The 18454-nt window shown below is 38.8% G+C and overlaps 1 protein-coding gene across 1 annotated transcript in view; it reads left to right on the top strand.

Annotated features, from left to right (window-relative positions):
• ANO2 (anoctamin 2) overlaps positions 1-18454 on the top strand; it is a 160916-nt gene that overhangs the window by 80607 nt on the left and 61855 nt on the right. The window contains exons 14-15 of the mRNA XM_042889949.1: positions 5178-5195; positions 8658-8742. Coding sequence (XP_042745883.1) covers positions 5178-5195; positions 8658-8742 — 103 coding nt within the window. The remainder of the gene's footprint in view (positions 1-5177; positions 5196-8657; positions 8743-18454) is intronic.

The following is an 18454-nucleotide window of genomic DNA, read 5'->3' as shown; positions in this document are numbered from 1 at the left end:
CTCCAAACTGGATCATAGTACAACTTGAAAAGTTCACAAGGGTTTGGAAATGCAGCTTTGTGGCTGTTTTTTTTTTTTTTGTTTGTTTGTTTTGTTTTGTTTTGTTTTTGTTTTTTGTTTTGTTTTGTTTTGTTTTTTATGATATGTTTGCAATGTTTGTTTTAGTGAAGATTTCTCATGCAGTAGAACAAATAATTTAAAACATACGTTCCCATAACACGATTAGAGTGGCATCTGGCTTCAAACTTAAAATTCTTGTTACAAACAAAAGTATTTCAGTGGGTTACATTTGGATCAAATGTAATAGTGAGAAATAAATGGTGCTGTATTCTACCACAGTTTCCTACAAAGCATGGTATTTTGATATTGCAATGGCAGCATATGTTTTTTGGCTCCAGTTTAAGGGCACTTAAAAATCTGCGGGTACATTTCAAAATACATGTAGTACAAAATACATGGAAAACTCTGAAAGTATTGCCTCCTATTTATTTCCATGGAAATTACAACAGATACAAAGAGCACAATGACACTATTTGATAAAGCAAATTATTAGCTACGAAACTATTTTTCAGCATAGTCACCATCATTAGCTATGTATGGCACACTTGTAAAAATCTGCACCAATGGATGTGATCCACTGTTTCTCACCTGCTAAGAAAACGTTGCCCCTGCAGTCCATCTTTCATTGGTGAGCACAGATGGAAGTCAGGAGCTAAATCCAGATCATATGGTGGGTGGGGTAGGACAGTCCAGACAAGATTGCCAATATGCTCCCACGTCTTCAAATCAGCACTGAGCCTGGCATTATTTTATTGCAAGAGGATGATTGTCCCAGGCCTGATTCTGGATATTCGAGCCTTCAGCTTAGTCATAATCACAGTAAAGTGAGTAGAACTGATGGTTTTTCAGGGTTCCTGGAAACTTAGAAGAATCTCCTTCTTACTTTCCCAAAAGACAGTGCACATCATTTTACCTACTAAAGGCTGCATCTTGAGCTATTTCTGTTCCTGTGTGAGCATTTGTGGGGCCCACCTGGTGCAAACTTATATCTATTCCAATACTGTCATTGTTTCCAGTGCACTGAAGCTGATATTCAGCTCCATACACAGTTCCATGGTCATAATCTACTGATTTGCATGGAATAGCTGATAGAGACATTCTTCATTTTGTAATGTGACAACAGTGCATGGTCATCTGGGACATGGCTTGTCTTTCATGTCATTGTTGCTACTGCTGAAATGCACCATCTACCACCTCATGCACTCATGTCCACTGTTTGGTCTCCATAAACATTCATCAAGTATCACTGAATGTCAATGGGTTCTTTTCTGTATGAAGAAATTTGAACTCTACATCTTTGCTTCAGACATACTCCCATGTCAGACATCATTTTATCAGACTATTTCTCTGCTGGTATTTGTTTCATTGCAACAAAATGCAACAGAATATTGGTAGAAAGGTTCATCCTCTACTGCCATACCATCAACATCCCCCTGTGACATTGTGGGTCAACATAATAAAATAGAAATCATTACTTTTGGAGCAAGCCTTACAGTCACATACAGATATATGGTTCAAAAATACTATGGTCTTGATTTACAATGCATTATATCTGCTTATCTATATAAAATACATATTTCCACAATATACATAATATTTTTAAAAATTATTTTTATATGATTGCTTTATTTTTAAAGGATCCATTGCCTTGAGAGTTGCTGGCAACACTGCAGCACATAAGCCTTAAGATGATGAAGCTGCTGGGGGAAATAGGAAAGGGCAATGGGGAAATATTTAAAAGGAATAAAAGAGCTGTTCTTTAAGGAAGTGACAAGACTAGCTGCCCAGCTGAAGTGCCTCTACACCAATGCATGCAGCTTGGAAAATAAACAGAGGAGCTGGAAGCGACTGTGCTACTAGAAAACCACGGTATAGTTGCCATCATTGAAACCTGGTGGGATGATTCCCATGACCGTAGAGTGGCTATTGACAGTTACAAGCTGCTCAGAATTGACAGGCAAGTAAGGAGGGGAGGAGGTGTTGCTATCTACATTGGGAAAGGAATAGAATGTGAAGAGCTGTCGCTAAACAATAGTCACAAGCAAGTTGAAATTCAATGGATCACAGATAGAGACCGAGGTGGCAAAGGGAGACTTGTGATTGGTTTCTAATACAGGCCACCAGATCAGTCAGAGCTTGTCGATGAGGCCTTCTACCTCCAGGTATAGGAGGCATTGTGACTGCAAGCGCTCATCCTTCTGGCAGACTTCAACCAGCCAGATATCTGCTGGAAAAGTAGCATGGAGACCTGTAGGCAAGCCAAGAGGTTCCTGAAATACATTGAGGATAACTTCCTGAGTCAAATAATTGAATAATCCCAGAGGGGGAATACTGGACCTGCTGTTCACCGCAGCAAATGATCAATAGATTGGTAACATCAGGATAGGAGGCTGTCTGGGCTGTAGTGACCATGCCACTATTGAGTTCAAGCTCCAGAGGGATATGAGACAGGCAAAGAGTAGAATTAGAATGCTAAATTTCAGGGAAGCTAACATCTAGCTCTTCAGGGAGTTAGTCAACAAAACCCCCTGGAAACTGTTCTCATATGCGGAGTGGAGCTGGCAGATCTTTAAAGAAGCTTTCCTCAGCATACTAGAGCTCTATATTTCCAGGTGTAGCAAGTCAGGACAGAAAACAAGAGGCTGGTGTGGCTGAACTGGGACCTGCTGGTCAAACTGAAGAACAAGAAGAAAATGCACAGGCAGTGGAAACAGGGACAGGTACCGTGGGAAGACTATGAGAAAGCTGCTGGGGTGTGTAGGAATGAGATCAGGAAAGCCAATGCCCAGTTTGAACTATATTTGGCAGGGGATGCCAAGAAGAACAAGAAAGGCTTCTACAGGTACCTCAATCAGAAAAGAACAGTCTAGAAAAGCATAATCTGCCCAATGAGTGACACAGGCAAGCTGGTAACAACAGACAAGAAGAAGAATTAACAACAGTTTTGCTTCAGTCTTCTCTGATAACTTCTTGCCACACAGCTTTCAAATATTTGGTTTGATAGGAGGGGATCAGGGATGCAATGTCCCTCCCACTGTAAGAGAAGATCAGGTTCATGACCACATAAGGAACCTGAACATCCATAAGTCTATGGGTCCCAGTGACATGCAACCCAGAAACCTGAGGGAATTAGCTGATGTAGTCGCCAAGCCACTCTCAATGATATTAGGAAAATCATGGCAATAGGTGAAGTCCCTGGTGACTGAAAAAAAGGAAACTTTAGACCCATTTTTAAGAAGGGTAAAAAGGATGATCCTGGGAATCCACCATCAGTCCCACCTACGTGCCAGGAAAAATCATGGAGCAGGTCCTCCTGGAATTTATGATAAGGCGCATGGAAGATATAGAGATGATATGGGAGAACAAGTGTGGCTTCACCAAGGGCAAATCCTGTCTGATCAACCAAGTGGCCTTTTTATGATGGTGTCATTGCATCAGTGGACCAGTGAAGAGCCACTATCTGGACTTCATAAGGCCTTCAACACAGTACTCCACAACATCTTTCTCTCCAAATTGGAAAGATATGGATTTGATGGGTGGACTGTTCAGTGGACGAAGAACTGACTGCAGGATTGAGTCTAAAGAGCAGTGGTCAATGGCTCATTGTGTAGATGGAGGTCAGTGATGAGTGGTGTCCCCCAGGGGTCAGTGCTACCAATAATCTTTAATATCTTCATCAGTGACAATGATGACAGTGGGGCTGAGTGCACCCTCAGCAAGTTTGCTGATGACACCAAGCAGTGGGATGTGATTGACACACCAGAGGGATGGAATCCCATTCAGAGGGCTCTAGGCAGGCTTGAATAGTGCGCCCAGGTGAATCTCATGAGGTTCAACAAATCTAAATGAAAGATCTTGCACCTAAGTCAAGGCAACCTTCGCTACCAGTACAATCTGTAGGATGAAAGAATTGAGTGCAATCCTACCGAAAAGGATCTGGGGGTACTGATGGATGGGAAGCTGTACATGAGCCAGCAATGTGCCTTTACAGCCCAGAAAGCCCAGGAAGTATCCTTGTCTGCATCAAAAGAAGCATGGCCAGCAGGTTGAAGAAGGTGAACCTGCCCCTCTACTTCGCACTGGTGAAGCCTCACCTGGTATACTGGTGTACTGGTGTACTCCTCATTACAGGAGATACATGGACCTGTTGGAGCATGTTAAGAGAAGAGCCACAAAAATGATCTAAGAAATGGAACACCGCTCCTATGAGGACAGGCTGAAATATCTGGTGCTGTTCATACTGGAGAAGAGGAGGCTCCGAAGTGACCTCATAGCATCCTTTCAGTACCTGAAGGGAGCTAGAAAAAAGAAGAGGACAGACTCTTTACCAGGGTCTGTGGTGATAGAACAATAGGAAATGGCTTCAAGCTCAAAGAGGGTAGAATTAGGTTGGCCATAAGGAAAAAGTCTTTTACAGCAAGGGTAGTGAGGTACTGCAACAGGTTGCCTAGAGATGTGGTTGATGCCCTGTCCCTGGAGACTGTCAAGAGAAGGCTGGGTCAAGCCCTGGACAACCTGATTTAGCTAGGCACGTCTCTGTTCACTGCAGGGGAGCTGGACTAGATAACCTCTAAATGTCCCTACCAACTCTAAGGATTCTATTTGTGTTACTTTAGAAGACCTTGTGCTTGTTCATTAACTTTCAACATTTCTAGACTTACAATAATGGTATTCAAGCTTATTTAAACTTGTGTATTAATTTTTCATAAATGAGTTTATTGGACTAGTGATTTGGTCTAAAAAGACTGTGAGCACCTACTGATGATGATCTGTTCACAAATGTTGAGATAAAAAATAAATCTTCCTTGGATGAGCATCCCATTACTAAGACAGTCTAAATGGGTCTTTGGTGTAAAATATAATCTTTTCCTTCTATTCCCTTCCAACTTCCCACTATGTCATCATCAGAAGTAATAGGGGGTTTTTAACCCTTGATTTGTCATAGTTAACCCTTTTGCAATGGAGAACATCAAGGCTCTTTGTTCTACTCATTCCAAGTTTCCATCTTGGAGCATCAGTTGTATAATTTCAGCAATTTTTTCAGTGAATATTTGTGAATACCTTCTTTTTAATCAGTGTTCACCACTTTTCCGCTCTGCTTGCATTCAACGAATTAGGACAAAGCTGTTGAGTGGGTTCTCACTTTTTCTTAGACTTTCCTTAAGGAGTAAAACCAAAGCAGTGTGCTGACTTTCTTTTTGGCCTGTTAATCTGGGATGTTTTTCTATTTTTAATTAGCTGCTCAAATGCATTTGTCATGAACATTTTGTAGAATTCTGTTATCACTTTCTTTCTAAATCACAGAGAAATTCAGGGTTTTCTTTAGATTCAAATTTTCTTTAGATATTCTTGTACTTTACATTACATACATAACTTTAATTAGCAATGTATAGTGGACAAATACACTGTGTTTGAGGCAAATGCCAGAGATCATTCTCAGGGAAAATTCCCACTGACATCCATATGGGTTTTGTCTGAGTAAAAATTTTGTGATTTGGCTTTTTGTTTTAGAGGATTGGAATCATCTTTTTTTTACTCTGATCACTCATTTGGCCTCCAAGTACCTTGGCTAGCTTGATTTTCAGTAAATGTCTGAAAGCTGTACTGGTACACTTCCAGCATCATAGGATTCATATTTATCCTTATATGTGTATTTGGACTTCTTCAAGTCATCACAGCTATTTCTGGCTCATTGTCCTAATTGTAGAACTCTTCCCATTTTCAAACAAGAACTGATTCTGAATCCTGCTATTTTTACAGCAGAGAGTTGAACTTTTCCTTTATATCCATGTATATATAATCAAAATTTAGTTCAAATATCTCTAGATCTGTATTATAAAGTATTGTTTCATTAGGTAGTCTCATAAAAAAATATATAGACACCTGCATTCCAGGAGGTCCTGTAGTCTCTTATTCAAGGGTAAGATAACTTGGCAGATTCAGAGAAAATAGATAAACTGTTCTGATCCAGATGTAAGTGTGAAATGCAGTTAAAGGACATTGAAATGGTTACTAGGAAAATTAAACATAACTTGACCAAATGTGAACACTAAAAAAAAAAAACAACTGGCAATTGAAAATAATTGCTATAGTGATTCCTGAGCTTCATTAACTGTGATGTTGATTTTTATGTGAAGCATAAGTAGTGCAAAAGAACTCTGTGATCCTTAGGTCGGACATCAGGGGGAAATTCTTTACCCAGAGAGTGGTGAGGTGCTGGAACAGGCTGTCCAGAGAGGTTGTGGATGCCCCATCCTTGGAGGTATTCAAGGCCAGGTTGGATGGGGCCCTGGGCAGCCTGGTTTAGCATTAAATGTGGAGGTTGGTGGCCCTGCATGTGGCAAGGGGGTTGGAGATTCATGATCCTTGAGGTCCCTTCCAACCCTGGCCGTTCTGTGATCCTGTGATTCTGTGATGTTAAGTGATATTTGCACTTTCAAAGCAGAGATCCACTGAATGTAGATCAATTGGTACCCTTTCTTGATTTCTTCTTGAATATATTTTATTAATCTGAATAGTATATGAAATTTGAAGTGTAAAACAAGCTACAGTGCTAGAGTTTACTTTAGATTTGTTTGATATACTACCATAATATATGATATATATATATAATTTTATATAAATATATTATAATGCATAATATAATATATAACAATATAATATATAACAATATAATATATTATAATATAATATACAATACCAAATATATATAGTAGAGTTTCAGAGTCATATTTGTACTTGGATGTTAGAGAAAAACTTCCTGCAAGCCTACCACATTACTAGATTCCCAGGGATTGGTAGAAAGCAAATATCAATCATGGGACTGCCTTTTAAGGCAGATATACAAACGATCTCTTCATAGAGGTAAAAAAGACATGGAAATGCTAATTTAAGACAGTCATTTAGATGTCAGTGTGTTCACATACCTGTTCTACGTGTCAAGACCAATCAATGATCAAGATGAATAACACTGGATCAGAGTGTCTATGAATTAGGGTGCAACAGAGAATGCTTGAGATGTTGCAAATTAGGAGAGAATGAACAGTGTGTATATCGCCCAAGAGTACTTCTAAATTTCCAAGCAACCTGTGTCCTATTACCCATCAAGATTATTATTTTATTTTTTCCAAAGTACTCTTATTCTCTTGTTTCAGATTTATGAAAAAAATATTACTTTTTTTACTAGGCTGATAAACATATAAAAAAAACTATAGTAAGAGTAGTTTACATGACCAATGATACAGATCTGAAATGTATGTGATTGTGGTAGTCACGGTCAGAAGGGGATACAGCAGTGTATGTTTTTTTTAGTCATGATACACTGGCATTTCAGAAAGGGCTCTGAGCAGTGGATATTTTTCCCACATAATCTCTGCAATCATTCAGCACACTTCAGTTTTCCTCACTTAGCTTGCATCCCAGAGTTTAGCTTTTAACATTTAGATATGATTAGACTATGTTTTTAGCTAGTTTGAGTGGCAGAAGACCATATTCTTCTCAGCTTTTTCTTTATCTTGTTTTCTGCAGACCCCCTATCCTTCCCTTTGTTCTTCCCAAATTTTATATTGAAAGGATGCTGTCCTTTTTTTTCCTTCACTCTGCATCCCGTAACATATCCCACAGCACTAGATAGTGATTCCCCTAGTCCAAAAGGAGATGTGGCACTGACTCATCTACATGGTTTAATTGTGAACAAGTGATCTGGAGTAATTTTCTTTTTTCTTGTCTTGTAACAACACGGTGGGTTTAGAGGGAAGTGAATTTTTTTCTACCTCCTGAGTCACACCTCCTTTAGTCAGCAGGGGTCACTACAGTGATGAAGTCATTCAGGACTCGAATAATAGACAGCAGTTAGTTATCAAAAGCTTTCTTAACAACAACTAACAACAACAGCTACTTGAAAGTAAAATTGGCTAAGTTGCTAATTACGATCAATAAGCTTTATGGGTAAGACAATTTTAGGCAATGGCTACTACAAAGAGTAAAAAAATAAAGGAAGATGAAGAGAAAAAATAGAAAACAAGGAAACACAGACAGACAGATATACAAATACAGCAAAGCAGAGCAGTTCACTGCTCCATGATCAGTGATGTCTTGGTTTCAGGTGTTGATATTCGGTAGAGATGGGTTATAGAAGGTTGTGTTGTTCAGTTGACAGTAACTAAATACAACAGTACAAACTCTTACTTATAGTCTGAAGTGACTGAGCTACTTTTGGAGTGACAGCTTCTGGCTTTGGGATCTCAACAGGACTTCCTTTATTCCTGCCTTTCAGGCCTTGCAAATTTAAGTCAGTGGACAAGAAGCAGCAGGGGGAGGCTAGCTTGTATGTCTTCACAGGATGAAACAGTATCATCTTTCTATTTCCTGTATCAAGCTGGTTTGATTTGCTCCCGTGTCAATCTTCAGCCAATCAACACTCTTGGTCCCTCCCTTTCAAACAACTTTAGAGAGACTTCCAAATGTAAAATTGTCTATATAATGGTGTTGATTACCTCATGTTGATTTGAAGTACTCCTTACCAGTCTTAGACATTTCCTGATTATAATGTTTATTCTCTTTATTCACCTCTTTTTTTTTTTTTTTTTTTTTAGGAGCATCCGAGACCAGAGTATGAAACCAAACTGCTGCAGAAAAAGCTGAAAAACAAAAACATGAATACAGAAAATACAAATGAAGTAAGTTGCAGCTTATTTTTTCTTTTACTCAACAGCCTAGGCTGTCTCTGGTCTTAACCTCTTTAATGATGTTGGTTAGCACCACGTCTAGCAAAACCTCACTTCTTGTTGGTCTGTCCAATACCTGAGCAAGGAAGCTATTGTCAACATGGATTTCTTGCAGCTTGCCATGTTGCTCTCCTACCAGATATCTAGATGGTTGAAATCACGCATTGGGATGAGAGCCTGTGAGTGTAATGCCTCTTGTAGCAGAAGAAGGCTTTGTCAACAATCTCCCCTTGACCAGACAGCCTGTAGAAGACCATTACCACCACATGTCCTTTATTGGTCTGTTCCTTAATTTTAACCCACAGATGTACCAGTGCTTTTCACTTTAGAAGATCCTGAAAAGTTAGACATTAAATATGATGAGTACTGAATACTAGAATAGCCATTCCACCTTATTTTTTGAGATTTTAATCCTTTATTTCTCTGCCTTTGAATAGTTGTATGTTTTACCCATTGTAAGACTTACAAAAAGGTAGATTTTGCATGGTTTCTTGATATTAAGGCATAGGCTTCCATGAGATCTCTGGCTTAGTAATTTCATCATTTTGGATATTAGTAATGGACATCCCCTAGTATTGGGCTTTTCATCAAATAGAGGTCTCTCTGCAGTTAAAGATTTCCTCATTTTATATGAGTACACAGATGCCTGTGAAGTCTCAGTATCACTGTATCTTCATTCACTGTCATACCATGACATAGATCTCTATGAATTTCTTGCCTAAATATATTTTGAGAACTAGTATAACTAAGTCATTCATTTTGCACATAGCTGGTAAACAGCTGTAATTCGCTGTATGCTTTGTCAACAGTTTATGGACTGTTTTGGCCTGGTTCTGTGACTAGTGGGATGGAGGAATCAGTGGACCCATACCCGGGAAAAGGAAAAGGGTAGGGAGACGGGCCTAAAAACAAAACAGCGGCAACCATCTGCAGAGAAATAAATTAACTTACTAAATGTGACATTGGAATGCAAGATAACACATCATAGTACTATATAATAACAAATGAAGTTAATAAATAAAATGAGAATGTTTGAAAACCAAAGGCCTTACTCTGAGTAACTTGAGGCGATATGGCCTGGAGCACAGATGTGTTGGAAGGTTGAAAAAAAGAGGGATGTCTTATGATCTATGAGCAGTTTTATCTTTCCCTCTGAAGAGAAAAAAAACAGAACTATGCAAAGTCCTCTGGGGTATGTAGATCTCTTCTGAGAACCAGGTACCCAGAACTATCTACAGAACCAAAGCATTAATTCTTTTAACTCCCAGTGCAGTATATGATGTTATGATGCAAAATACAGATAAAAAAAAAATCATAAAACCATGACAGCTCTGACCCTAGTGGCTAAAACTTCTAATTACTTACCTAAAATGAAATCAGAAGTCTGTTGTTCCACAGCTGATGCTTTCAGGACAATTATGATGCTAAAATTATACTCTTGAGAATACTAAATTAGAGTTTACTTAGATGTATATTCCTGTGATACTACTTGTGTTTTTCCAGTATATTTGTCCCTCTGTTCTGGCAAGGATGTGACTAGTTTTACAGCAACAAATTTTTTGCGGAAATCTCATGTTTAGTACAATTTCATTCAGTGTCCTGAGTACAGATATAATTATGAACTTTATCTAACTGAAGCCTAAGCTGCTTATTTACAAAAGTGATGCAGATCTTTCTATTAAAGTGAGTGGATGCCTTACTCCAGTTTTTGGAGGAGATGGTTCAACATGTATACCCAGAACAAGATTAAGACACCAGATGAGTCCAAATGTTCACCAAATGGTTTATTACAGGTTCTAAGCAGTTAAGGAATGCAGGGAAGATGGGGAGGTCAACAATCAGGAATCCTAGTAAACAGGTTATGATGTAGAGACAGTCACCATTAGGAGCCCAGTGATATCTTGCTGGTTTGAAGGGGGTTGCAGGCTGATCAGTGATGTCTTATTGACCTGTACTGCTGCTGCTCAGTGGAGGGGGCACCCACCACTACCTCTGAACTTTTTTTTTTTTTAATTCTTCATTCTGCTCTCATGCATCTCTGGTTGCTCAAGGCAATAGCCTTCCCTCCAAGTGTGGGAGTGGAGTCAGCAGTTGATCATGCAACAATCACGTCCACTATCTGGGCTGTTGGACACGTGCTAACTCCATAGCAATCATTTTCTCCAAAATAAGTAATAAAGTCTGCAGTTACTGACTTACAATTGTATTGTGTCCAGTGAAAGACTATAACAGATTACAGATTTATAGTGAAGTCTCAGATTAAATAATAAGACTCCTGAAGACTGCTGGATTTTGATTTAATGCCAATGCTTGAATAAGGAAAACTAGAGTATTTTCCCTTTCCTGTGTCTGGTTATAAACTCCTGTATCTGAGTACATTTTTTACCTTCCGTTGACCATGCTTATAGGGAAAATTGTATGCTATTGATCCCCAATGTTAAAACAGAAGCCTACATTTGGGACAAATTTACATAAATAGCTTGTGGAAACAACATTAAATTAAGATAGTTGCCAAGATGATTACGATATTATAATAATGCATGCAGCAATCGTGTCTGCATTTTTAAATACATTTACATTAAACTTCTTTGGGTATCTGCTCCCTGAAAAGCTGAAGAAGCCAGTTGAAACTGCTCAACTTTTTTAGCTATTATCACATTTAACTGAAAAAGACACTTGCCTGCTGATCTGTTAATTTTTATGATACACTTGATTTTGAAATAGGATGGCAAGCTGTTTGGAAGATCTTTCACATTGTGGTATTTCATGAAATAGGTAAACTTGAATTCTTAATTGACCATTCAAATAATTTTTATTGATGCCACCTGGGAATCATACAAATTAAGGAGGAAGAGGCCCCATGTTTACTTATGGAATAATTGCTAATAGTTTGAAGTTCAGGAACAGCTTGGTAGAATTTTTCACTTTAGAGCTGAAATTTGTAGTATTGATTGTTCTGATAAACTGAATGTTCAAGCAACTTAAATAACAAAATAAGGGAATCTTTCAAAGAGACAGAAAAACAATATGTTTTTTTCCCCCGGTAATTGTACATCAGTGGAAAGCAATGAAAGATCCCTATTAAAAGACTGCCTTATTCAAAGCTGCAAATGAGAATTGCAATAAAAGTGTACCACACAACATTTCTCATAGAAGAAATCCATCCTACTCGGGAATTCCTTAAAAAGTGTTGGTTAATTTCTGCCTACAGATTTAAGACATAAGTACTTTAAGGAGATGAACAATGTAACAAAATACAGAAAAAAAAATCTATTTTACATATTCATAATTCATCTACTTATGAATAAGCAAAATTGCTTCTGATAGGATCTTGACAACACCAAGAAAAGTATTCACAGGTAAACCAATAGTCGCACACACACAGATGAGTTGAACTCATCCAGCTGGTGAAGGGGATCTTCAACTGAACAGCAACCCAGGGAACAACCTAGATCCAAAAGATGTTCTTGCATCTCTGGCTGGCCCTTATATGAACCCAGGGTGGCTCCACCTTGGATCCACCCCTTCTGATCACATGGGGAGCACAGATGCAAACAATTTGCCTGTGCTCCCTAGGCCAGCTACACCCCTTCACCAGGTGCTCAATCACCAGCTGAAGTTGTGACCTAACAGCTCCCTACAACGATTTATCAAAATTTTGAAATTTTAGGTTTAAGGTGTTTCAAAATATACTGTGTAAGGAAAGAGTCTTTTTATGTTCGAATTTTTTGTAGAACAATTATTCTGATATTAATTTTACACTTTTTGTCCTACTGCATGCAACACATATTTAAAGGTATCAGAAAAGAAGTTTTACCAGGTCTTTTGAGGTAATGGATCTGTGACAATGATCAGATATGCTACCTTATCAATCCTCCCACACAGTTGCTAACATACAAAAAAGTTGTTTTATTTATTGGAGATTATTATTTATTGTAACTGTTTCATTACTTATGCTTTTCTGAAGGATAACTTACAAATACCATGCAAAACACCATTTCATGAAAGGAGATATTTTATCTTGACAAAAATGATTCTGAATAGTATGAAAATTAAAGCCAATACGATCTTTTTCGGCAGTAGTTTAAGGGCAAAATTATCAAATATAGAAATGTGAAATATGTGGCCTTAACTTATAGATAAAGCAAACAAAACAATTTCAAATAATTCTTATTTTTATTAGTTTTAACCATAAGGAAGCTATTGCTATTGTTTTCCTTTCACTGGATCTGTTGTCAATTAACTGGCAGCGTAGCAAATTGTAGTGTTCTTAAGGAAATATAATTTCAAGCTTGTGAGTTATAGTACTAGATATCATGAAGATCACAACAAAACTAGAGGAATGGCCTGCTATTCTCAAAACAATATTGACAGCAAATATGTTGCATGTGATAAATAAAAAATAACCTATAAATATTATTCCTTACTGGGATAAGATAAACTTGTAGAAACAAAGGGAATCAATTAGTAAATTATGATGTACTGAAGAACTTTGAGAGTTGAAGTATGTTTTCTGTGTTTTCCACGTCTTTTAAAAGAGCAACACAGAATTGTTTTTTCCTAAATTTTATAAAGTTTATAGAGTTCAGGATTTTTCTAGACATGAGTTCTAGCTTAGTCCATTGATGGAACAAGAGGATTTCATTGCAATTTCAACCAAATCATTTGTAGTTTTAAGCTATTTCAATAGCATGTTTAAGATTGACCAAAGTTTCTTGTTCCTAAGATATTGCCAAATATTAAGTCCTCTTACTCTGCTAGATTCTGATGCGGCAATTCAATACAAATAGGAGTCCAGCAACAGTTTGTGCAGTTCGTGAATTGTTAGAAGTGAATTTTTAATTCTCTTGCAAATATTAGAATTGCTGACTCTATCTGCACATTATTACAATTTTAAGCAAAAATCTAATTAATGTATTTGTTTGTTGCTAGTTGCTTGAGGTGGACAAATAAAGATTCTATTGAACTTTTTTTCCCCCCAAGATCTGTGTGTCATGAAATATAACAAGTTTCACTGTGTTAAACTTTGGGCTAGATTCTGTAGCTTTTAGACAAATGTTTACAGTTTTTCTGTATAAAGCTTACGTTAAGTTATTGCTCCAGAGTCATTCTGGAAGTCCTGCTGCAACTCTCCAGAGCCAACTTAGGGCTGAGTTTTGGAGAAACTGTAGTAGAAAAAAAAAGGATGCATTGAATACATTCCAGTTGCATGTGTAGCTATAGTGCCTAAAGTAACTAAATGTCACTGTACAATTAACAAATATACAGTTGGGAGAGTGGTGTGGTTAGGATGGTATTTTACAGGTTTATAGTTAGAAAGATTATTGTGGTGGAAAGAGACGATCAAAAAATAAATGAAATGATCACGTATGTCCTAGGCTCACAGTAAAAAAATTCAAAAGGAAGAGATCTCCAGAAAGACATTCTTCTCCAGCGGCAGTCAGCCTTTAAATAGGGTGTAGCAGAGATGGAGCCAGGCTTCACCCTTTCTGGTCTCACAGATTAATTGCCTTCACCTGTGCTCTCATGGCTGACTCAGTCCTTGCCTCAGGTGATCAATCTGTTGTTCAGACTGTGACTAAACAGTTCCCATACAGTCACAGTTGTCAATCTAATAAGTCAATTCCATTCGTCTGAATATTTTTCTTTACCGAAGACAAATCAAATAAATTTAAGGCTGAAAGAGAGTCAAAATGCTGGAGGAACATAGTTCTTCTATCTGTTATTCACCTGAAGGCATTTGTTGAAAGAGTTCCTAGCTGCTCAGTTGACCCATCAGGGTTTTGAGAAACCAGTCCAACTGCTGGTTGTTTTTAAGGAAAGCTATCAACTTTTGTATAATACTGTATTATTATATAATAATGTATAATAATGGCAGATTGAATTCTGAGTGGAAGTGGATCAGCCAGCTGCAATCATATCTGCTTGGTAGGAAAAATGACCATTCTGAGGTTAAGAGATTTCTTTAAATCCCTGGATAACTTTTGGTGAAAGTATTGGAGGTACAAATTTCAGTCAAGCAAAAATAAAACTGAGCCAGTCAGATGAAATTTAAACAATGAACCTTGGCAAACCTACTCGGAAAATCTGGAAGGTTCTAAGTTTATGACAACCAAGTTTTTTCAGGTTTCCTGTTTTGCAGGTTTAAACAGACAGGATACTGCTTTGTAAGCACTCAAGATAAATATGAAACAGTCCTTAGGAGTGGCCCAGTAAAATAATGTAGCAGTATGCAATTTAAATTCACCGAGGATTATGATCTCTTTCAGAGTAGAAATAATTGGAATCTGTACAGCGCGCCAAAGCATTTCACTGCCAAGCCAACCAAATATTTTGACTGCATTATTATAAGGAAGAGAAACCTTGAGTAACCACCAGGAACACTGTGCTGCTTTTAGTGGAACCCAGGTAGATAGCAGAGGTAGCTGCTTACTAGATCAGCTGCTGTAGAGTGCATTCCTACTAAAGACCCTAAAGAGGGCCTACATTTAGGCTGTTCTCAGGGAGGGATGCTGCTGATGGATCCACAAGCTTGAGATATAACTGTCTGATCACAGCTGTCAGGAATACAGGCCAAAGAATACACTGAATTCAATTCATTTTAATTTTATATATGACTATATTTTCAAAAGTGTTTAATAGACTTTATCGCCCACTGAGAATCATAAAACCTTTTGGGAGCTGAGAGCTCTTGAAAGTCTGGCCAGATGTGACTTTACAAAAAGAATTTCTAAAGTTTCTCTTTTTAAGGACTGAAAGAATGAACTCTTCTCAAATAAGCAGCTTTGAGGATGCCTTGGCCTTTATCTTTTCTGGCCAGTGCTCCTCTCTGTAGAAACTAAAGAATGAGGGAAGTCTGTGTTGTCTCACTGCTTTAGATACCTCATAAAAATAAAAGTATTTCTTAGAGAACCTAGAGAGATCCAACATAGGAGACACTGTCTGCTATTCTTTGACTATAGAAAATTTAGGAAGTAAGCAGCAAGTAGGCATACTAACACTCCATTTGAATTTGCAGAAATCTATGAGATATAATGTGAGATGCTGTCTTCCAGCATTACTAGTCATGCTACTTTTTTTTTTTTCTTTTCTGTTTTCAGCTCTTGATTTGAGTATTTGGTGGACAGAAATTGCAAGTGATTAAAGTGGCTGCTTTTAGTGCCATTGGGTAAATGTCCCATTATTTTCAAAATGAGTATAATTATCAGTTGACAATAGAGTTAAGGAAGAAAAAGCTTTGACTAAGCAGTCTGGGTCCCATGTACAGCATTCTGGTGAGACAGAGCAGTAAAATGCCAAGCAGGAGGCAGGTATGAAGGAAGAGTAAGCTCCCAGTGGGAAAAAATTAGGCTTTAACACATTCTGGTCAAAACTGCACTGATGGTGCATTGCTTACATGACATTCTATGCTTAAGAAGGGTAATTGTAGGCAACTCCCTTCCGAGAGGAACAGAGGGCTCAATATGTTAATCAGACTCTACTTGTAGACAATTGTGCTGCCTTCCTTTGACCTCGGTCAAAGACATGACTAAAAAACTTTTTAGTCTAGTTCTACTCTTTGATTATTCTTCAGGGGATCAAGGAGGTCAGCTGATGGAGCAAAAGTACAGGTGGTGTTTTCCTCTATGCCTTTAGTGACAGCAAGGAATATTGAAAGAACCAGGAAAACCCATGTGATAAAAATGTGGCTAAGAGGCTGGTGTCACTGCAGGAATTTTGGCTTTTTTGACCATGGAGTGGTTTACTCAGCACCAGGCCTGATACCTCCATATGAGTCTCACCTGTCTCAAAGGAAGAAACTGATCCTAGCTGAGGAGCTGGTAGGACTATTTGATAGTGCTTTAAGCTATGTATGAGGGAGGAAGGGGATAAAATGAGGTTTGCTGAAGAAAAGTCTGAAGGAATAAGGCTAGGGCTGGAGGTGAGGCAAATGGCTCAGCTGAGACGCATTTATGCTAAGGCATGCAACATGGACAACAAACTGAAGGAGCTGGAAGCCACCATATGGTAGGCAAATTATAACTTAGTTACCTTTACTGAAACATGTTGGGATCACTCCCAAACTGGAATGCTATGATGGATGGCTATAAGCTGTTTGGAAGAGATATCCTAGGAAGGAGGAGTGTTGGTGTGGCTCTCTATGCTAGAGAATATCTAGATGTTATTGAGCTTGGGAATGACAATGATAATGTTGAGTCTTTATGGGTAAGAACTGGAAGAAGGCCAACAGGGCTGACATCCTGAAGGTGTCTGTTATAGGCTGCCTAATTGGGATGAAAGAGATGAGATATTCTATGAGTAGCTGGTAGAAGTTGCATGATTGCTAGCCCTTGTTGTCATAAGGAACTTCAATTTCCCTGATGTATGCTGGGAATATAATCTAGTGCAGAGGAAGCAGTCTAGGAGGTTTCTAGAATTTGTGGAAGATAACTCTCCAACACAGCTGGCAAAAAAAGCCTGACAGGAAGGTGCCCACTGGACCTGCTGTTCCCAGAGAAGGACTGGTGAGAGATTTGGAGGTAAGGAGCTGTCTTTGACAGAGTGACCATGAAATGGGAGAGTTCTCAATTCTTGGTGAATTCCTGGAAGTCAAGATGGAAAGGCAGCAAAACTGCTACTTTGGACTTCTGGAGGGCAGACTTTGAACTACTCATGACACTGGTAGGGAGAATTACTAGGGAGTCAGACCAGATAGGTAAAGGGTGGACACTCCTCAAGAAGGAAGTCTTAAAGGCAAAGAGGCAGGCTGTCCATGAGCATCATAAAATGAGCCAGGAAGAAGACTGGCATGGATGAACTGGGAATTTTACAAAGACTCCAGGAGAAAAAGAGAGTCTGCCCCTGGTGGAAGAAGGGATGAGCAACTCGAGGAATGTGACCACAGAGGATAAGGAAAAGGCTGAGGTTCTCAATGCCTTCTTTACGTCTGTCTTTAATAGTCAGACCAGGGTACTCTACTCCCTGATCTGGAAATTTAGGATGAGGAAGAGAATAAACCCCCCACAATTCAGGTGGAGACGGAGACCTTCTACTCCATCTAGACTATTATAAGTCCATGGGACCAGATGGGATCCACAAGGATGCTGAGGGAGTTGATGGATGTGATTGCTAAGCCACTTTCCACCTGATCAACTGGAGAAGTCCCATAGGACTGGAGGCTTGCAAATGTGACTTTCATCTATAAGAAGGGTTGGAAGGATGATCTAGGGAACTCCAGCCTGACCTCAGTGCCAGAGAAAGTCATGGAATGGATCATCTTGAATGAAATCACATGGCATGTGCAGGACAACCAGGGGATTAGGCCCAGCCAGCATGGGTTCGTGAAAGGCCAGTTCTGCTTGACCAACCTTCTCTCTTTCTATAACACAGTGACTAGACTAATGGATTAGGGAAAGGCTGGTGTCATATTCTAGCTAGACTTCGGCAAAATCTTTGACACTATCTTTCACAGTATTCTCCCGAGGAAGCTGGCAGTTCAATTGGTTGGACAAGTACACTCTGCTGGGTAAAGAACTGGCTGGGGAGCCAGGCCTAGAGGGTGGTGATAAATGGAATTAAATCCAGCTGGTGTCCAGTCATGAGTGGTGTTCCCCAGGGGTCTGTATTGGGACCCATCCTATTTAATATCATAGAATCATAGAATCACAAGGTTGGAAACAACTTAGAAG

The sequence above is a fragment of the Lagopus leucura genome, unplaced genomic scaffold, assembly GCF_019238085.1.
Source record: "Lagopus leucura isolate 7727_CA_CO unplaced genomic scaffold, USGS_WTPT01 Super-Scaffold_100159, whole genome shotgun sequence".
In the NCBI taxonomy this organism is placed as follows: Eukaryota; Metazoa; Chordata; class Aves; order Galliformes; family Phasianidae; genus Lagopus; species Lagopus leucura.
Note: the sequence above shows the minus strand (reverse complement) of the source record. Positions and strands in the feature narration are given on the sequence as shown.